General features: G+C 41.0%; 1 protein-coding gene across 1 annotated transcript in view; it reads left to right on the top strand.

The window, feature by feature from the left end:
* The first annotated feature begins 2,083 nt into the window (after positions 1 to 2,083).
* The window catches only part of EMB (embigin), a 28,280-nt gene continuing 7,660 nt past the window's right edge, over positions 2,084 to 22,703 (top strand). Inside the window, exons 1-7 of the mRNA XM_084628594.1 lie at positions 2,084 to 2,348; positions 7,846 to 7,935; positions 9,443 to 9,532; positions 12,019 to 12,211; positions 14,342 to 14,430; positions 19,377 to 19,504; positions 22,386 to 22,668. Of these exons, the coding sequence (XP_084484720.1) occupies positions 2,258 to 2,348; positions 7,846 to 7,935; positions 9,443 to 9,532; positions 12,019 to 12,211; positions 14,342 to 14,430; positions 19,377 to 19,504; positions 22,386 to 22,668 (964 nt within the window). The 5' untranslated portion in view covers positions 2,084 to 2,257. The remainder of the gene's footprint in view (positions 2,349 to 7,845; positions 7,936 to 9,442; positions 9,533 to 12,018; positions 12,212 to 14,341; positions 14,431 to 19,376; positions 19,505 to 22,385; positions 22,669 to 22,703) is intronic.

Raw genomic sequence — 22,703 nt, 5'->3', positions numbered from 1 at the left:
TTGCTCTCTGGTCTGGTAGGAGCTGGTGAAACCCCACTGGATAATTCCAGGAGCAAGTTTGAACACTGAATGTATCCATGGGGATCAGAAATGCTGCCCTGTGACAAAGGTGCCTCCTTGAAAACAGGTTGGGATAGTGGAGGGGTTGCTCTACCCGTTGTGTTGGGCACTGACTGAAGCCCCTTCCCAATAGGAAACCGAGCTGATGTAGGGGCCAAAGTTGTCCGAAAGGAATCCTGGAAGGGGGGAAATGAAACACAAATGAAACACTAGAATGCCAAGGAAAAGAAGATGAGGTGCAGATTGGAGGGTTAGGAGACCAAGTCCCTGAGTAATCAGGAAGGTGAGGAGAGACCATTCAACCATTCTCGGGAGAGATGGGCTCCCCAGGGTGCCTATGGTATGAAGATTTGTGAGCCAAAACACAGCTGTGGGGGCAACCTTGCCCCACCAAATGTGATTTCTGTGGGAGGAGACTGAGAGGCCCTCATAAGGGGGACCTGTATAATTACCCTAAGGATGGGAGAGGAGGGAGAACATGGGGAAAGAAAAAACCTTTCTGTTATGAAAGGGGGCAGGTATGTGACAGAGTGCTGGGAAACACCCACTGATCCAGCACTCTGGTCACTACAGCTCCAATTAGTTGCACTAGAGTAGGCCTGATTAAGACTGAGGAGAACTACACGTTACTGTAAATATGGTGCTGCACAGTCTGTAAAGGTGGTGGGGAGGACAGTGAAATAAACAACATGATGTGCTTACCAGAAGGTTTCCAAACTGTATGTAACTTAAAAAGACAGAGGAGCAGGGCCCTGCCTTGTTACAGATCTCCTACAGCATGTGTGAACCTCTTATGCTAAACAATCTGTCCCACATTGTATTTAGCCAAATACAGGTTATCTTCCCTGGACCCGAAAAGAGAGCTCTGTGGAACTCAAAAGCGTGGCCCTTCCACTAACAGAAACTGGTCCAGTAAAAGATATCACCTCACCTACTTTGTCTCAAATTCTGGGACCAACATGGCTACAACACTGCAAACAATTATGAAGTTACGCACAAAACTAAAATGTATTATTTAAAAATAAAGGATTGTCTTTGAAGCAGGGGTGCTGGAACAATTTTTAAAGTGGGGGTGCTGATGATGGAAACTATGTATTTGGTGGTTGTTATTACTGCTTCAAGCCAGGGGGTGCAGCAGCACCTCCAGCACGCCTAGTTCCAGCACTACTGCTTTGAAGCAAAACATTTTTTTCTCAAAGAAAACGGAATGTTAAGGATCCCCACATAACTCTGACCAGAGCCATCAATGAGGAATAGTCGGTCTAGATGAGCCCAAACTTTGAAGGTAACATTTTTTTAAAAGCTCATGTGATTTAGGACCCTAGTCTAAATTTCTAAATTAATTTAGTTATTCATCTTACTGAGGCCTCTATCCACATTTAGAGATCACACATAGCCATGGAGATTGGTCATAGAAGGGCTTCCATGCTTTATACCTGTCATTTTCTCACACTTATCGAGTATCTGGGGGAACGGGCGGATGCAGCCACTTCCTTGCAGTTCCAGGTCTCCCTTCTCCAGGGCACGTAATGTTGTTTAATTTGCCCCATGCTTTCAAAAGGCTGCTGGTAGGGGCTCCAGGCTATTAAATATAGGATTGCCAATTTGGGTTAGGTGTATTCCCGGAGATTTCACCACATGCCATAATCTTTATTTGACGATTAATCTTTAATTCCCAGAGACTCCAGGCCAATGCTGGAGGGTTGGCAACCGTAGTTAAATACCAACATTAGGCGTAGTGATGCTGGGCCAGGGGAGGGGGATTGTGCTGGGCAAAGACTTGGCGTTGCTGATAGAGCAGCAGGGTTACAGGAAGCTGGGCCTAGCCTGTGGGTATCATGCCCCATCCCTGCCTAGGCAGTAGCCCAGAGCCGCACTGGCTGGAGAGGAGCACAAACCCCCTTTGCCCCCAGATTGAGCCCCCCCCCCCCATTGTTAGCCATCTGCTCTCCCTCCCCTCCCTTCCGACTCTTTCCCGCCCCCTACCTCTGTCCCATTTTGCTCCCGGAGCAGAGGCGGGCGGCAAGTGAGGGCGGGCGCAGTACAGCGGCTTCTCTTGTCCGCACTGAGCCTGCTCCTGTCCCTCGCGCGTGCTGAGCACCAGCCCGGCGGGAGGCGCCGCTGCGTGACTCGGGCGCGGCAGCCGGGCGCAGAAGGAGTCTCGCTGCGGAGCTACTGCAGCTGCCTGGCCCGCACCATGCGCGTCTCCGGCTCCGGGGCGGGCTCCGTGCGGCTGCAGCTGCTGCTCTCCCTGGCCGCTCTGTGGCTGTCGGATGCTAACGAAGCAGGTAAATATGAGCATCCTCCCTGTTGTTCTCCGCACCGGCCCCCGGCAGCTGCGTCCTTCAGGGGGTGTTGGAGGGCAGCGAGGCGAGCGAAGCCCGCGGGTCTCCTGCAAGTGGCGTCGCCAGCCGCCGCCGGTCTCGCTAGGCTAACTTCAGGACATCCATCCATCCCCTCTTTGGATCGTACTGGGAGTGAGGACGTGCTCTCTTGTCTCTGTTAACTGCAGCCCAGCAAAGATCCCCTCCGCCCTGAAGCAGCTAGCTTAGATAGTGAAATTCTCCCACACGCCCCATGAGAAAATAATCACTTTATATGGGCACGTCAGATTTGTCTGATGCAGGGGTTCGGGGGTTTTTACTGTATTTTTTTGTTTTGTTTTGTTTTTGTTCCTCTTCAGAAGAAACTAGAGCATTAATTGGAAGGCGACCGACGCTTCCTGCCGCTTTGCACTAGACTTTTTTTTTTTTTTTTCAATCACCCTCCCTTCCTTCTGTGCTTGTGCAGTGGCTGGGGATTGTTCTTGCTCCTTAGAAACTTTAAGAACAGTCTCAGTGTGTACCAGTAGAAAGTGCAAAGTAGTTCTTGCACTGTGATCTTTGAGGAGACCTAATTTGACTGCAAGTTAGAGCATCTTCCATGTCACAGTCTATTTAGTAGCCAATCTCCTCTTTTTCTCGGGTGTGGGGTTACACATAGGTATATTAGATACTAAAATCCAGGGGCTAATCTAAGAGTTTAAATTTCCTATCTCACAGATTTATTGGGAGGATTCATTAGTTAATGGGGGTACTTGAAAATGTCAAGTGCTGCAAAAGGTCTAAGAATCAGCAGTCTAATGTAAGGCTCTCAAGCGATTAAAAAACTTAATCGCAATTAATCGCATGATAAAAAAGTTAATCACATGATTAAAAAGATTAATCACGATTAATTGTGCGATTAATCACACCATCCGATGAAGTGAGCTGTAGCTCACGAAAGCTCATGCTCAAATAAATTGGTTAGTCTCTATGGTGCCACAAGTACTCCTTTTCTTTTTACAATTAAATAATAGTAGAATACAATTTAAAGATTTTTGGATGTTTTCTACATTTTCAAATATATTAATACAAAGTGTACAGTGCTCACTTTATATTTATTTTTATTAAAAGTATTTGCACTGTAAAAAATCAAAACAAATAGTATTTTCAAGTCACTTAATACAAGTACTGTAGTGCAATCTCTTTATCATGAAAGTTGAACTTACAAATGTAGAATTATGTACAAAAAAACCTGCATTCAAAAATAAAATTGTAAAATTTTAGAGCCTGCAAGTCCACTCAGGCCTGCTTCTTGTTCAGCCAGTCACTCAGACAAACAAGTTTGTTTACATTTGCAGAAGATAATATTGACCGCTTCTTGTTTACAATGTCACCTGAAAGTGAGAACAGCTGTTTGCATGGCACTGTTGTAGCTTGCATCGCAAGATATTTATGTTCCAGATGCACTAAAGTTTCATATGTTTCTTCGTGCTTCAACCACCATTCCAGAGGGCATGCGTCCATGCTGATGACGGGTTCTGCTCTATAACAATCCAAAGCAGTGCAGACTAATGCACGTTCATTTTCATTATCTCAGATGCCACGAGCAGAAGGTTGATTTTTTTTTTTTTTTTTTGGTGGTGGTGGTTCGGGTTCTGTAGTTTCCGCATTGGAGTGTTGTTCTTTTAAGACATCTGAAAGTATGCTCCACAAATGTCCCTCTCAAATTTTGGAAGGCACTTCGGATTCTTAAACCTTGGGTAGAGTGCTGTAGCTATCTTTAGAAATTTCACATTGGTACCTTCTTTGCATTTTGTGAAATCTGCAGTGAAAGTGTTCTTAAAATGAACAACATGTGCTGGGTCATCATCCGAGACTGCTATAACATGAAATATATGGCAGAATGCAGGTAAAACAAAGCAGGGGACATACAATTCTCCCCCAGATAATTCAATCACAAATTGAATTAACGCATTATTTTTTTAACAAGCATCATCAGCATGGAAGCATGTCCTCTGTAAGGTGGCCGAAGCAGGAAGGGGCATGCGACTGTTTAGCATATCTGGGATGTAAATACCTTGCAATGCCAGCTACAAAAGTGCAATGCAAATGCCTGTTCTCACTTTCTGGTGACATTGTAAATAAGAAGAGGGCAGCATTATCTTCTGTAAATATAAACAAACTTGTTTGTCTTAGCAATTGGCTGAACAAGAAGTAGGACTGAGGGGACTTGTAGGCTCTGAAGTTTTACATTGTTTTGTTTTTGAGTACAGTTATGTAACAAAAAAATATACATTTGTAAGTTGCATTTTCACGACAAAGAGATTGCACTACAGTACTTGTATGAGGTGGATTGAAAAATACTATTTTTTATCTTTTTTACAGTGCAAATATTTGTAATAAAAAATAATACACACTTTGATTTCAATTACAACACACAGAATACAATATCTATGAAAATGTAGAAGAACATCCAAAATATTTAGTAAATTTCAATTGGTATTCTATTGTTTAACAGTGCAATTAAAACTGTGATTAATCGTGATTAATTTTTTTTAATCATGATTACTTTTTTTGAGTTAATTGCGTGAGTTACCTGCGATTAATCGAGAACCCTAGTCTAATGCCAAAACTATTATTTAAGTCTTTGTTTTATAAAAGAGGCACTTTCTGAAAGCTATTGTTGGAAAAACTCCATGTAAACTAACCATGACAGCCTACTTTTGGCAGCTGTTGAAGATCTTATTTATTTATTTGGGCATCATGATATTTTAAAATTCAGCACTTAAACAATGGAGCATGAAATAGGACCCAAAGACTATGGTCTGTACCCTGTGGGTAATTGACATGGTTTTCAGCAACTCCAGGGCCTGCCAGTCTATTCGGAGGAAAGATCAGCATGTTCACGAAGGAGAGTGAGTTTGTGTGTGTATGGGGGTGGGGGGGATGTGAGAACCTGGATTTGTGCAGGAAATAGCCCAACTTGATTGTCATGCACATTGTGTAAAGAGTTGTCACTTTGGATGGGCTATCACCAGCAGGAGAGTGAATTTGTGTGGGGGGGTGGAGGGTGAGAAAACCTGGATTTGTGCTGGAAATGGCCCACCTGATGATCACTTTAGATAAGCTATTACCAGCAGGACAGTGGGGTGGGAGGAGGTATTGGTTCATATTCTCTCTGTATATATAAGCCTGCTGCAGTTTCCACGATATGCATCTGATGAAGTGAGCTGTAGCTAACGAAAGCTTATGCTCTAATAAATTGGTTAGTCTCTAAGGTGCCACAAGTACTCCTTTTCTCTTGAATTAAGTGTGTCAGTGCTGGATAGATAAGTAGTGGAAGGAAAGCTCTGGTCAGTGACTTCTCTGACACAAGGCACTTTCTATCTTATTTGGAGTGTCCTGTACTACAGCCAAAAAGACATGGCCTATATAAATGAACATTGTATTGCTGCTATTTATGGTTTATTAATTTTAAAACTATTTTATAATCCCATCTACTAATGCATATAGTTGTGGGGGGAACTGATAAAAACTGAGCAGAGGCATGTAAGATGAGAACTGTCTTCACAAACCTCTCCACTCTGATAGGGCTGTTTGAGTCAGTCTATGCAATATGAAACTCATGTAGTTTCTTGGCGTCTTCTGCCTCGTCCCCACATATTTTTCTTCAGGTTGATATGGTATGGCCTTGTCATAATTTTATTATGAAAATGTGAGAAGATAAAAAGTCCAGAAAGAGTCCCTTTCTACTAAGTCTTCTGTAAGCTTTCAAAACCTACTGTGTCTTTAAGTGCATTGATGTCTATACAGCAGCAAGTACATGCTGTCCTTCCATGAGGATTAGAACCCTGCTGCCAGACACAATTCCAGGCAATCCTTGTGTTGATCAGACCGGTCCCCTGCAGCAGTTCTGGGCTTCCAAGTGCAATAACAACACTTACCTCATTTAGCTGATGGATTAGGATTTTTCCATCCCTTCTTTATTAGTTCCTGCAATGTGCAGTGATGCCCTCATGTTCTTAACCCTACTTGCTTCCACCGTGTGCTGCCAGGGTCTTTGTTTGATAGAGGCAGGTGGACCTAACTCAGCCTGAGTTGTGAAAAAAAAGAGGCAGGCCAAATCCCAAGCTTTGCTAATCAGCCAGCTTCCTCAAGCATGGTCCTGGCACTCTAGTAAAGAGGGTTGAAGAATTTGTAAAACTCTAGGGATATAGCAAATATGGAAAAAACAAAAACAAAACCCAGAGTCTGATGCTTTGTTGGAGAAAGCTGTTTGGCTATGGAACAAATGTACTGATTATCTGTAAGATACAATTAAATACCTGGTGTCAACCCCATTAATACCCAGGCCCTTAGCTGCATTGTCCCTCAACATCATCCCTCCGATCAAACTGGTTCATTGATGACCGTGACTGGTTGAAGTGTGAAGGAAAAGAACTAGTACAAATGGCGTCAGACAAGTCTGGTCTGAACTTGATTGTGGCACAAAGAGTTCATATGATTCTGTGCTGTAGACACCTGTGAGAGAGGTCAAAGAGATCCTTCTCAATCTATATTGGACAGCAGTGCTGTTGGTAGGAAGAGGAAAGTACTTTATGGAATTGGCAAATGTTCTGATTTTGCCTTCTGCTGAAGGTAGTACACAGTGTCACTCCATCTAGACACACGCCTGCTCACAGTTGCTCAAAGGGCAGCAGCAATTTTTCACATCCTGTTTTTGCTACAGTCCTGGCTGTTTAGCAAAACCTGGTTTTTGTTTCAATCTCATCTACTTATAGACATGAACAAATTTTGTTCTTTCCGTGCTTTTTAGTCATAAATGTAGCAATCATTTGTTTGTGGTTATTGCCCATGTAATAATAATTATTAAATAACTTGAGGTGAGATTATGCCATTTAGGGGAGCCATAGTACCCCTTTGGGGAGCTCCTAGGCACGCAGAGATAGCAAGCCTACTGCAAAACTGGCACATTCTGTCAGCCAGCGTATGGGAGCAGCTGAAGACATGACCTTACTTCCTCCTCATCTTTCTCCACCACCTTGGGGCATCAGGCATTCTCAAGAGAAGAGTGACAGAGCAACCCCTTCCCCATCTTAAGTATACATACTGGAATGTTTCTATCCCTTATTAATTGGTGGGAGGGAGGATCTTTGTGGTTTCCCTGCCTACTGTGTACCAATGTGGGGCCAGTCAGAATCTGGCCCATAGCAATTTTAATGAAGACTTCACACTACTGCTTTACCACTAATATCACACCCTGACAATTGACATGTATGTGGTAAAGGAAACTGACTGAATGGAATTCTTCTGCAAGGTAACTATAGCTGTGCACACTGAGCCAGACAGCTGTTTGAAAGAAATTCAGCCAATATTTTTATTTAGGTCATGAAAAGAACTAATTTCTAATTCAGTTATATCTGTCCCATCATTTCAACTGAAAGGAAATAAAATAGTTTTAACCCTTTTTTCTTCCCAATAGGTACAGCTATGACAACACGAGATATCAATCAGCAAACTCGAGAGAGCATTTCAGATTATACCGAAAAGGGACATGACTTATCTACCCCTGGTAAAAAACAGAAATCTTAATTGTTATACTATAGTATGTTTAAGATTATAATTCTTTTCCCCCATTATCCCTTTTCTCAAATGGCCGTGACAGTATGATGTCTTATGAAGTAAGTACCTCTCATGAATTCCATTCTTCAGAAGGGGAGACTGAGGCCCAGAACGTTTAAGTAGCTTGTCCAAGGTCATACAACAAGTCATTGTAAGAATCAGAATTTGAACTCATGGGTTGAACCCTGAAATCAGTGGGAGTTTTGCCTTGGCTTCAGTGGAATTAGGATTTTACCCCATATCTCTGACGTCCTGGGCCAGGCCAAATCAGCTACACCATGATGTCTCTTAAGCAAGTTGCTCAACCTCTGTGTTTTAATTCCCCCCTCTTAACACTTTTTCTTAAAAAAAAAAAAAAAAAAATTGCACTAACCCTCTAGGTCACAGTTTTGCAAACCTCAGTCGTTGCAAGTCATTTTTTTCTGAATTCCTATGATTTTGCAGAGGTTTCACGCTGACCATTCCCCAGCCTCAATTTCTAATGGCTCTATTGACAGTCACTGACACCTCTCAGGATTGGGCTCCTATTTATTAGTGATCTGCGTGCGCACATTTGTCGGTCTTGATAATATTGTACAGATTCAGTTTGTGGGTTTTTTTAATCAGAAAATGTCTTTTTAGTTGTGCAAAATATATTTGTTGTTCAAATATGCAATTTTTGGTTTAGTTACTTCCCTGCTTTATTCCTGAAATACAGACAACACCTGAGAGCAAACAGCACTATTGAATTTGAAAGAAATAGAATTGTGCTTTACAGTGGTTACTGTTTGCATGACAGCTGCTTATTTCCTCCATTAGTAAGGCTATCTAGAGCTCTGAAAAGGCAGCCTCAGAACAGCTCATTGTCTCCTGTCTAATGGCACAGGAGTTTTAACTTCTTATGTGGAAAATCTGGAATTCTATTCCTGCAGGAAGGAAGTGTCTTTTAAACATGAAAGCAATGTTATTTAATAGGATCACTATGCAGAGCAGGAGATTCTCTTCATGATAGGAGGAATTTTTATGGACCAGGGATGTAATCCTGACTCCATTGAAATCAATGTGAGTTTTGTCATTGATTTTACCCCAGGACTGTATGTCTAGTCGTGGTGATTCTTATTTTCACTGTAATCCCAGCTATTCATAGAGGACCCATTTCATCAAGGTGCTTAACTGCATTGCTGAATCAAGTCCTAGCATAGCTAGATATTCCACTTGTCATGGTCATGGCTACAGTGTTGTAGCAAGAGCCAGCGGGCAGAAATTAACATTTTAAAATGGCATAATAATAATGATGATCTCACGCCACCACTAATTTCATATTCTGACAATTATGGCAAAAAAGCTGAGTGGAAATTAGTCTTCTATAATGTCCCTGCATTTCTATTAAGATTATTAAAATAAACAGTTACAACAATAACACTCTGCTGAATAATGACAGCTGTATGATAATCACTTCAACTTTTCTTTTTTGATAGGTTCACATCTCACCACACAAGATTTTAATCAGCAGACTGAGGAGACTGTATCTAATCTCACATTAGTGGTGTATAGCATATCCATAGATGGTAAATGTGCTTATTCTTCACCCTGTAGCATGTTTAATGTTAGAATTATTTTTCCAGTTATTCTGTAACATCAAATGGCTGTGGTGGTACAAAATTATTTGCTTGTACTGCTTCATCTTTATGCCTAAAATGTATTTAAGGTAGGCATGTCTCTTATCCACAGTTTAACTAGTAATACCACAGTAGGCAAAATCTTACACTACATGCCTTCTAGGAGAGAAAAGAATAATAAGCTTGGCCCATTATTCATTGTTATTCCATTCTAATAGCCACTTATGCTGCAGAAAATCAGACTCCAGCATTTTATTAAAAACACAAGTTGGAGAAATAAGTATTTTGTCTTCTTTGCTAGGAATGACAAAATGTGTGAACCATAAATCACTTTAAGGCGTGGGAAATACACTGTTCTAGTGAATCCACCTATAGATAAGTTTAGGGCATACTGCACCTTGCAGGAGACACTCGGCATTTCACAGGAGTGGGCACTCTGGGAGGATGAACGGAGAGCCACAGATGGATCATGTAAGGCAGAAACTTCCAGTTACCGAACTGGAAGCTATAACAAATTAGTAGCAGAAACAAAAACCCCAAGCCATCCCCAACTATAGCAGATTAAAATAGACAGCGGTTTCTAAGTGTCCAATTCCACAAGGTGTTGAGCATCCTCAACTTCCATCGGGTGAAATTCATGCCGTACATTGGGCCAGTGTAATATTTTGAAGGCTGAACTGGGATGGAAGTGATGCATAGACCTTGTGCTAGACTTCCATGTGAAGCCACTAGAGTTTAATATTTCACTAACAGTTATCTCTATCTTTTTACATCTCTCAGTACATTTTCCTCTAGCTACTCAGATGCTATGGTGATTGGCACTATAGAAATTCCTGCATCTAACACCAGAGAAGTATAATTTCCCATTCATCTGGAGTGCAGCATTTTAAAAATAACAAATCTTGAATGTCACTCATATTGTTTTAGCCTTCATGATTCATCTGATTGCAAAATTTACACTAATATCCATTTGAAGAATCACCTTGATTCTTGATTATACACAAATCTGGCAGATTTAATGCTCTTATTATATTTTTGCATCTAAGAGATGTCACCAGAAATAGATAGTTATTTTTAGTAAATGGATTGTGGTTATGACTTCACTCTCCTACAGAAGAAAACACAAGACCTAGGCCTTATACTTAAAGTTTAATATTCCTTGATCTGGGGCTTTAACATTCCACCTGTGGAATTTTAAGCTCCCTTGATCTATAAGCCTCAAATGCCTATGTCAAAAGCATATTAAAAAAAAGTGTTTTGTGGTGAGGCCTTGTGTGCCTTGGAATGATGCTTTTCCATTTCCTGTGTTGTATCTTACTTGACTCTTAGATTCCAATTTCTCTGATGAACTAGTGGGGCATGCTTTATGGCTTCCTTTCAACCGCTGTTCTTCTCAAAAAGGAGTTGAGTTGTGCAATGCAGTGCAACTCTTATATGCAAGGTATGCTGCAGGGTATGCTCCCAGAGAGCAGAACTCCATCAGACATACAGTCAGGCCAACAGCAGTTAAGGCAGCAGGCCAAGAAGGAAGGTGCAAGGATGGAATGCAATGTCAACACAGGGCTTGGGGATATGAAGATTTATTTATATCTTTCAGGATCAAAAGGCTTGTTGTTCACATGGTTTTTCAACCTGTAGAAAATGTCTATTTGCAGTCAAAACCCTTTTGGTTCTGCAAATCATTACACCCGAAAGGAACTGGTTAAAAGCCAAAAATGTGTCATTTTCACTGTGGATATGGGAATGTTCTCACATTGCCGCTTGCACTATTGGTAGTTTGCCATTGGGAAAGCAGCAACAGCAGCAGCAGATGGATCTAAAGATAGCTTAAACAACACATGATCAGCTCAAGCAACAGTCGTGTTGGGGCCTGATTCAGCAGCATTGAATTTGGGAGTTTTGCTGTTGACTATCTAAAACTGTAGGCCCAAAAGGACCAGAGTGTGGAATTTTCAAAAGCACCTAAATGTCTTAGGAGTACACATACTATTGACTTTCAGTGGGATGTGTGTGCCTAAGTGACTTAGGCACACAAGCAAAACAGTCACATGTGTGACCCCCAAGACAGTCACACATACTGGACACTTTTGAAAGTGACAACCATAGTCTCTTTTGTAATTTAAAGCTCTGGTTCTATGGTCTTACTTACGCAAAGCACTCTTTTCTCCATTAACACTGTCTTAAAGGATAGTTGCTTAAAACTGTGGTTCTGTCCATATTAGGCAGCATATATATGAAAAAATGGGGCCAAATTCTGCCTTCATTTATGCTGGTAAAATCCAGATTAATTCCATTGCTGTCAGTGCAGTTATTCTGTATTTTCACCAGTGTAAATGAAACCAGAATTTGGCCCAATAATTGAAAGATATCCCAACCCCCCAAAAGGAAGTATTATGTTTCCTTCAGATAATTTCATTTGTTTTATTCTTTGATAGGGTTTTCCAGTGCTCCAGAGGAAAAAAATGTGATATTATACAGTCCAGCTAACATTGCACTCTCGTGTGACTTGACTCGCCCATCCACTGATTCAGGAACTGTTGAAGTGATGTGGAAGAAGGATAATGAAACAGTCAAAAGTAGCAATGTCACCGTTAATGAAACCAAAAATGTCTGGAGTACTCAATATACGTGAGTCTTCTTTACAGTTTGCCTGGCACAACTGAAGGAATTAAATCAAATACATATGTTGTTGGGTAACCATTATCAGCTTGGGCTGTATGTGCTGTAGTATATCTGATGAAAAATGTTTTCCATGTAAAGGTGTGATATCTATAAAACCAGGTATGTTACAAAAGATATAGACATTAAAAAGGTCACATTGAATGAGGAACAATTCCATGACCCATACATGGGAGCCAAGGATTATGTAAGGGGTTGGGGTTAGCTCTGTCGCTTCTTCCTGGCTTGAGGTAGTTCAGTCCCCTCTCCTCTCTGTCTGGTAAACAGAGGACTGCTCCAGGCAGCGGAATCTGAAATGGGAGTAGTAGGCGGAGATGGTGCCTGGCTAGGGAGGAGAAGTTGGTTTTCCCTTCGCTCAACTAACTAGAGCAGCCTCTATACCAGTGTTTTTTAAAGTTTGGGTTGTGACCCAGTACTGGGTCATGGCATGTAAGGCACTGGGTTGCCTTGCTCAGCACCCAGGGACCCTAGCGGCTCTGGTCAGCACCTCAGACTGGGATGTTAAAAGTCCTGTTGGCAGTGCTGCCCAGCTAAGGCAGGCTAGTGCCTACCTGTTCCAACCCTGCACTGTATCTCGGAAGCAGCCAGCAGCAGGTCCGGCTTCTAGGCAGGGAGGCCACGGGGCTCTGCACACTGCCCCTGCCCCGAGCACCGGCCCGGCCAATGGGAGATGGGAGGGGGCGGTTCCTGCGGGTGAGAGCCGCACGGAACTGCTTGCATGCTTCCGCCTAAGAGCCGGACCTGTTGCTGGCTGCTTCTGGGGTGCAGCACAGTCTGCAATGCCAGGCAGGAAGCCTGCCTCTGCACCCCGGCTGCGCTGCTGACCAGGAGCTGCCGGAGGTAAGGCCACGCCCCAACCCCATACCCCAATCCCCTGCCTCAGCCCTGAGCCCCCCTAAAACCCGGAGCCCCTTCCTGCACCTCAAACCCCACATCCCTGGCCCCACCCCAGAGACCAGAGCCCTGACCTCTTCCCGTACCTCAACCCCTTGCCCCAGCCCTGAGCGCCCCCAAACCCAGAGCCTCTCACTCCTGACCCCATCCCGGAGCCCTCTCCCCCGCACCCCAACCCTCTGTCCCAGCCCTGAGCCCCTCCCACAGCCCAAACCCCTTATCCCCAGCTCCATTGGGTCATGGGCATCAACAATTTTCTTCAACTGGGTCCCCAGAAAAAAAGTTTGAAAACCACTGCTCTATATTACCTGTTAGCCTCTCTTCTAAACCACCTGTATTCACTACCATGGGAAGAAGAGATGGAAGAGCTCTTTGCCTTTCTCTTCCCTCCACTCCATCCGCTGCACTAACTCCTCCTCCATATATTGGTGGATATATTTTGGGGGAAAATATTGAACTGTATTTAAATCTTCTAAAAGGGAGTTTTATCAGGTATTTCAAAAGTTTCCAGAGAAGAACACTCTAGAGCCACCATTTTTATAACACTACAAATTCTCCATTGTGGTAGAAATTGGGATAGGGAATATCAGGGTTGTGCACATACGCAGCTACCCATTACTGCACATGTGCATGCATAGTCTACACGCGTGACTTCCATACTGGCTGTGACAGAGCCAAATGGGAGTCCAGCACTTGCTCTACTGTATGGCATCCCTTTAAAAATTATTCTGTAGGGTGATCTACAGCTGCAAAATCCATAGGCTTCATGGTGATGCATAGACTTTAAGGCCAGAAGGAACTCATATTGTCTGACTTCCTGCATAACACAGGCCTTAGATTTCACTCAGTAAACTTGCATGTAACCCAGTAACTTGTGGTTGAATAGAGCATTTAGAAAGACCTCCTATCTTGAGAGTGTATCTATGTGTGAATTTGTGAAATACAGAAAGAGTACAATATATGTGCATATTCACCCATGCATACATTTTCTAATTTTTATATTTCATAGAGTTTATTTATTCTCTTTCTGTCAGACTGCATGAAACCTGAACCCAACCCTTTTAGCAACTTGTATTTCATGTTCCAGTACTAATATTTTCTAGTTTCCTTTTTTTCTATAAGTGTCTAGTGTCTTAAATGTGAGACAGCAAAGATATAGGCATTAATTATTTTGCTTTTTTTTAGGTTGAAGATCAGAGATAGAAACCAAATGGGAAATTACACTTGTGTTTTTAAAAGGGACCAAGAAGTTAAAGCCACATTTCATTTACATGGCAAGTTGTATTAACTTTGGTTGTTTCACTTGAAAATCATATAAACATTAATAGATTATAAGGCAAGAAGGGACCATTGTGATCATCTATTCTGACCTACAATATAACACATTGAACTATAATCATAGTTGGCTAATCATATTAATAATTGGCCATTAAAGCTGAAAACCGTTATTATTTCTTTATGGTTAAAACTATAGCAGTAGTTGCTAAGCCTCTTAAGCTAAGGGTATGTCTATACTACCTGCTGGATTGGCGGGCAGTGATTGATCCAACGGGGGTCGATTTATCGCGTCTAGTTTAGACATGATAAATCGACCTCCGAGCGCTCTCCTGTTGACTCCAGTACTTCACCAAGGCGAGAGGCGCAGGCGGAGTCGACGGGGGAGCGGCAGCAGTCGACTCACCACAGTGAAGACACCGCGGTGAGTAGGTCTAAGTACATTGGCTTCAGCTACGTTATTCACGTAGCTGAAGTTACATAATTTAGATTGATCCCCTCCACCCCAGTGTAGACCAGGCCATAGTGAGAATCTTGAGTAATTATCCATGCTAGCCCTTCCAAAGATATGAAATGAAGAGTTTTGAACAAAGGCTAACCTTTTATTTAACAATGGATTAAATTAGTTCCTTCCTTTTAGTTCCTTTCTTTACATGGAAAAGGCTAAAAGAGGGTGTAAGCCTAAATTCTGAAGTGCCCAGCTTGAGGCATCTTAAAGTGGTCTGATTTTCAGAGTGGAGGCTCATTACTCTTAGAAAAATCAGACCTCTTAATGGTGTCTCAATTTAAACATTGCAAAAGACATTGAGGCAACCAAATCACTAGTCACTTTTGAAAATGTAAACCTCAAAACATAATTGAGTTTAATAGGAAAATCACTAGTGACTGGTACAGTTGAGACCGATCTGGGATAAATTCAGATTTGGATGAATATTGGCAATTTCAGATTCAAATGAGCATTTGCGAATTTACAAAGAATATATATATATATATATATATATATATATATATATATATATATATATAAAAACACATATATTTGCAATCTATTTGAATAGACTGTATTAGTGTGTCCATTAAATATATGCATTTTAGAATATGTTAGAAATTTTAGGATGTACCCTAAATACTGGCAGGTGAAATTCAGTTGACTGAGAAACAGGTAAAATGGACTGTAAAATTTAGTGACATTTAATCCAAAAGACATTCTGCCCCTTGCTAACTTTTGGAGCCATTAAAATGAAAAGAGATGCTCAAATAAGGAAATGTAAAGTGCTCTTGAGGAGCTCCCCTACCCTCACCACCCAAAACCAATAAGCAAGCAAGCAAACAAACAAGAAAGAGGTTAGCACTCACTGGTTTGTTAACAAAACCAGTGGAGCCAGTATGCAGCACTGGGTAGAACTCTGCTTGGAGACATTCTTTAAAATAAAAAAAATAAACCATACAGAACTTGTAATCGGTGGGGCCAGAAACCAGCACAGCTCCAAGGAAATCAGTGGAACTCTGCTGATTTACATCAGCTGAGGACCTGGCCACATAACTTTGAAAAAATAAAAAAGAAGAAACTTTATCCCTTACACTGCAGTCTTTCATAGAAGCACGACATCTGCTTTCAAATCTCCAACCACTGGAGAGCAAGACTGCTGCAGTGCAATTACTTCTGGGTTGATAATAAAAGAAAGAAAGAAGCATAGTGTTTTATTCAAACTCTCTTTCATCGTCTGAAATGGCAATATATTTTTTCATTATGAGCATCTGAATAAGTTTTAGCTGAGTGCCTATTCTAGTGTGTATTTTAAATAGGCCAAAGGAACTCTTATTCTTTTGAAAGTATAAAATAGCTACTGCGAAAAGTTAATCAGAGAAGTCACCTCTGTCAAAACACGATGAATAGGCACTGGTTGATTTATCACCATAAGATGGGAGAATTGCTTCAGAATGGTCAAGAGCTGCCACTTTTGATGCTATAAAAGCTGCTGATTTGACATGCTCTCAGATTGATGCCAATATGCGGGAAATGGGGAAAGAGTGAGATCTGAATCTTCCAGTTGCTAATGTGGTGAGAATAATTTCCAGATCACAAGCAATGACAGATATGCTAGTACATCTGATTGCTAAACACTGTGGTTTAAAGTCCACACGACTAAAATTAACTCCATGATTACAAACAAGGGATGAATTTAGCACTAACAGCACTTAAGCTTGAATGCTAGAATTCTGTGAAAAAGACCTAGGGTGAAATCCTGGTCCCACTGAAGTCAATGACAAAACTTCCATTGACTTTACTGGAGCCAGGATTTCACCCAGGGTGCCTACAAGAAATAACAGGAATGTAAGAGAAGCTAAGAGAAAGAGATTATAGAGACCATAGGATCTAACACTCAGAGAGTGCTCTAATGTATTCATTAATATTAAATGTCCACACAACACATATACATATCTACAATAAGCAAGAAGATATAGGAGCATCAGGATCCTGGGCAAACGTAGGCAGGACTAGTTTCAGGAGTTTGGGGTCCAGAAACTGAAGCTAGAGGTCAGAGCCAGTATCAGGGTCAAGAGTGAAGCTGAAGGTCAAGCTGGAGTCAGAGTGAAGAGTCAGCCAAGGGTCAGAGCCAGACTTAGGAATCAGGCCAAGGATCAGAACCAGGTATTGGGGGCTGTGTTAGGATTCCAGGGGTCAGAATCCAAGTCAGAGCACGGTCACTACTAGGTGTTCAGCAGCAGGGCAGTCATGACAGCCAGTTCAGGATCCACACTGTAATTTGAACACTTCTTAGTACACCTCTGCGGATTGTTGGTCAAAAGGAGGAGCTAGCTTATATCTGCCACTGATGTAGTGTGGGGATGTTTGTTACCTAGTTCCCCTCCAAGCCTGAGTTCAAATCCTACTGTTCCTTAAAAGGAGAGGTTTATTTTTCAGTTGTAACTGTTCATCCTTATTTAGGGCTATATTGTGGCTCCCCACAGGAAGGGAGCAATCTAGGACTTTAAGCAACACAGCATTCTAACCCTAGTGCAAGTAGAGGTGGGCAAAGTCATTGCCTACTGAGCACCCCTTCTGCCTCCAAGGCGCTGCATAAGTGGATCAATTTGGTAACGGCCACTGCATTTCCCTGAGCTGTAATTCTGTGTGTCCTTCAAGAAGACCATGCAAAAGCCTGGGCGAAGACTCCAAACTCTCTTCCCTGCATGAATTATGTGTATGGCTTCCCTGATGTATAGTGTTAGTCACATAAACTGCCAGTGGCAGCTGTACTTGTAATACCTAGAACTATATTCTGCCATTGCATGCGAAAATATTTCTTAATTCAGTAAAAATCCTCTGGAAGAATACAAGCATTTTCAGATTTTTTTACTCAAATTTGCCACCTTTATTATTTGTACCAGTTCCTTTGCTCTGATCTTTTAGTTTTGTTTTTGCCCTCTTCTCCCAAATTGCGCAGGATTGGCAACAGTTTTTACTGATACTGTCCCTTTTTACTAAAACAGGCTAATGAGTAAAGTTACTCTGACTTTAAAGGCCCTTTTTAAAGATATAATGAGTAAAATATGGAATGATGGTACACGGTGACAGCTGGATTGGTGTACATTGCTAACGTGTGTAACAACTAAGCTTCCACTAGTAAGACTCATCTAGAATTGAGCAAGTAGTGAGAAATGTTCTTGAATATTCATTTGAATTTTTTATGAATTCTCTTCAGTCACATTTGCACACTTTTCTGCAATCACAGAGTATGCAAGCAATCACATTATACTAGCATGAATGCTCCTGGAAAGTGAATTTGAAGACTTCAAGCTTGAATACTCACAGAAAGTGAATATTACATTTATTTATTTAAATTGAAACAGAAAACGTATAGAATTTAAACTCATCCTATTAAGGAAGAGAAAAAAATTACTTGAGGCAAATCTTCAGCTGTTATAAATTATCATAGCTCCATTGAAGGCATGGATCTGGCCTGTTATGTCTTGTGTGGTGACGTAGCATCACTAAGCACGTCATCTCATATTCCAAATAGCAAGGCAGAGCCAGTGAAATGTAAGAAATAAAATACATTTGAGAAAATCATGATCGGCTAGTAGACATTCCAAGAACAGGAAAAAAAGAGGTGACATTCATCAGATAAATGATCTGTCATGGTTTATTTGCTCAGTTCTAATTATATCGGGGGTGCAGCAATATGTTCAACAGAGGATATGGGCTTCTGGGAAGGCTTTAGGTCATCTAGAATGATGATAAAATTATAGCACAAGTAATTCCAAATTAACATCTTATTCATTGTTTCTTGTGGCCCCGTACTGTGTCTTGCAGGCTTGGGCTGGCACTTCACTTGGCATCTACATCTAGTAGTCAGTGTTTGAAAGTATAACATTTCCATCACCCCTTCATTTTTTTCAATCAAGATGAAGTGAAAACTGTTCTGAAGCAATATTTCTCAGCACACAAAACTGACCAAATACTATTATTTTATGTTACTATAGTCTGAAAAGAAGTCTTGCAGTTTTGGAAATTATATGAATTTTTATGCTTAGCTTATGTATTCATATAGATTGTAGCAGAATCTGAATCATGGATTTCTCACAGATGGGTATGGGGGTGGGAGGGTAGAAATACCACAAGTCAGTTAATACTTTAGCTTTTAAAGTTAATTTATGATAGCTACTGCACTGATGCCAAATCCTGCAACTGCTCTGCAAGCAGAATTCCCATAGATATCAATAAAAATTCTGTATGTGGAACACCAGCCAGAAGTAACCCTTACATAGTTCACACATTAGAAGCCATATGCTACACAATGGTTTGCGAATTAACTGGGGATATGAAAAGAGAATGGACTTGCTACTAATACATTCTTAAAAATTAAAAGCTTTGATGTGATATATATTTCAGTTAAAACCCTTAGAGCTAACTTAGTAAATTTTCTCTATTTATTCTTAGTACCTCAGATTGAAGGAAAAGAACATCACGTAGTCAGTTATGTAGGAGATTCTGTTACTCTGGTATGTAAAAGTATCAAATATGTTCCCATCAACTGGATCTGGTACATGAGTAATGGAAGTGACAAGGTAAGATTTCCCTTAATTGATCACACAAAACAATGAAACAATTGATTGCAAGCACATTGTCATTTTGCAGGGTATAATTAATTCATGCTTTGTAGACCTACAGCAGCTTTCACAAATCCTACCTTATCCTTTAGATAGAGTTTATATGAATTCACCCAAATGATAAAACTATAATCTATCAGTATCGGACATCATAGATATCTTTACTGAGGACCTGCACCATATGATTACGCAATCAAATGTACTCAAAACAAATCAGATGGGTGGGCCCAATCCTGAGGTGTTCACTTTATCCACATTCAGTCAAAACTTCTGTTGACTCCTGTGGGATCTTTTTCTGAATAGGAACCGAGAGACATAGTGTCCTCCATAGGGAAAAATATGTATTATTCATTCAACTTACAATTTCCTCCTAATCATCCTGTTGTGGGACCTATTTAGCCATCTCTCTTAATCCTCAGGAGTCCGGAGGGCAGGCGTTTTGTGTGAAGTCCAATGGCTTCACAGTATTTCCAGTGTCTCCACAATATACCCTGGGTTACCTTTTTGTTCACACAACATGGCTTCTCTTCAGAACCCATCTAGAGATGGTCTCCCACCTTGTTGCTGTCTAAAATAATCTCTCAGATTTTTTGCAACACAGAGGGGAAGGAAGCACAAGGTAATGCCGAGAGCATAATCATTGTCTTATACTGCTGTATCACCACTGGTGTGAGGAATGATGTCCTGGAAGACATCTGTGACGATCTGCCTGAACTATCCACAACTGTGGAGCTGAAGACCTATGGGAAGATCACTGCTTCCACATTTCCACACCATCCATCCTTCCCCTACAGCATCTGTCTTCTAGGAGAATTATGGTGGAGCCCAGGGTCCTGAATAAGGACCACTACAGTACATTTAGGGCAGATATTTAATTTTTCAGTAGCTTGGATAACTCTATATAGGAAAGACAGGAGGCTTTAGTTTCCTAACAAAGTTTAACTAAAATGCAGAATCAAGTTATCTTGATTTTTTATCCATTCGGGATGACTAAGACAAAAGAAGATAAGTGTTCTGCCCAACTGTATACAGTAATTTAGAAGTACAGCCTTGATTAGAACCCAAATCCATATGACTCCTTGCTCTAATTTCTAGACCAACCCAGCCACATTAACCCTTACAGCTATAATGTTCCTTAGTCATTTATACCAGGTCTCATCCTAAGTAATAATTAGGACTGATTACATTTTTCATTTTTGCCAACTTTTCGCTTTGATGATTGATCAGTTTTTAACCTGGAGATGTTATTTAAGTGGCCATCACACTCTCCCAATTCCCATTATTTACAAATACTTGAATTCACATGTTTACACCAGTGTAGCTCCACTGACTTCAGTGGAGATAAGCCAATTTACATCAGCTGAAGATCTGGCCCAAAGTTTCAACATCAAAGAAACTGTGCCAGTGAGTGGGCAAAATGCAAAGGACAGCAACAAATGAAGTTGATCAAAACAAAAATGTTGATCACATTCGGAAAATAATGTATGTTCTGAGACCAAGTCCTGAAGGTGCTGAGCACTTCCAACTCTTATTTTAGTTAATAGGCCTGATCGTACATCAGTGAAGTCAAAAGCAAATCTCCTATAGAGTCCGGCAAGTGCCAGAAGATCAGGCTCAAGGGATGCATCAAGTACTCAACGCTTCCCATTTTCTATCCCTGAATACGTGTAGTTTATCTGCAGCTGTACCACCTCAGGCAGTATTATTGTCAGATCACATAAACCAAGCAGGGTTGGGCCAGGTTAATAATCTCCAGGGAAAAAACAAATGCTGGTAGAATCAATGTTGGTAATTCACTAGACTGAATTCTACCTTCAGAGTCATGCATGAACTAACTGCTCAGTGAGGTGTTATGGGGATGCACAAAAGAGGCATTTTAGCCAGGCAGACTGATGATCCAATAAGAATTTAATCAGGAATGAGCACTGACTCTGCCAAAAGTGCAATGGTATTTTTAAGTGATCAAGAACAAGGTGTTACATCTCATCCAGAAGCGAGCACCTCTAGGAGAACACTGAGCAATTAATTCACTGATGACTTTGAAGGTACAATTCAGCCTGGTCTACACTAGGAATTTACACTGGTATAGATAGCTATGTCTACACCCCTGGGAGACGTAGCTATAATGACTTAGCCCCCAGTGTAGACAGTGCAAGGTCGACGGAAGAATTCTTCCATCGACCTAGATACTGCCTCTCAGGAGCGTGGATCACCCACGCCGATGGGAGAATGCCTCCCGTCGGTGTGAGCAGTGTCTATACTGGAGAGCAATACCAGCGCAGCTGTGCCGCTGTAGCATTTTAAGTGTAGACAAGCCCTGATTCTTGTAGCACTTTTGTTTTCCTTGGAGTTGCCTAGCTAAAATTCCTCTTATTTGAACTAAATAAGGTATTCTTTCTTCACCTGTGCTGTTATGTATTGAACTGAACAGTTGTGTACTGTGGCTGTGTGGACATAGCTTGTAATTAGTCTATAAAGCAGGGATGTCAAACTTATCTTGGAAGAAAGGGAAAAATTCTATGTTTAATTATTATCTGTGAGCTGGGATATAAATTCAGGCCTATACGCGCCACACAGTGCCAAGTGAAATGCCCACTGGTATCACTTAATGGTTTACGCAGATATCTAGAGGAGCATATGGTCTTTGTGCAGTAACTAAATGTTCACTTACTATTATTTAGTGCCTTTTCTTGAATTGATCATATGCAACACCATTTAATGTTATAACTAACATTACCTGTTGTAAATACAGGGATTTTCCACTTTCAAAGTATAAAGGATTTTATTAAACATTTTTGACAGTGCAATCATATAATTTTCAAATATCTTTTTATATTAGGTTGCTGTTAATGATTCTTTGATGCCAGATAAGTATATAATCGATGAAAAATATGCCAACATAACAAAACTCAAGATTCTGAAGATCTCAGAGAAAGATGATAGATCATACTGGTGCCAAGCTGTATTTAAACTAGGAGAGAGCAAAGGGAAAGTATCCCTTAAAGTTCTCACCTATATGACACCACTCAAACCATTTCTTGCAATAGCTGCTGAAGTTATTATTTTAGTAGCCATTATTTTCCTGTATGAGATGTACTCCAAAAAGAAACAGAAGCATGCAGGTATGATCTCTTTGTTTGTTTTTTTAAGTAACACT

The sequence above is a fragment of the Lepidochelys olivacea genome (assembly GCF_965140295.1).
Source record: "Lepidochelys olivacea isolate rLepOli2 genome assembly, chromosome: 5".
NCBI lineage: Eukaryota > Metazoa > Chordata > Testudines > Cheloniidae > Lepidochelys > Lepidochelys olivacea.
This window is presented reverse-complemented; position numbering and strand designations above follow the sequence as displayed.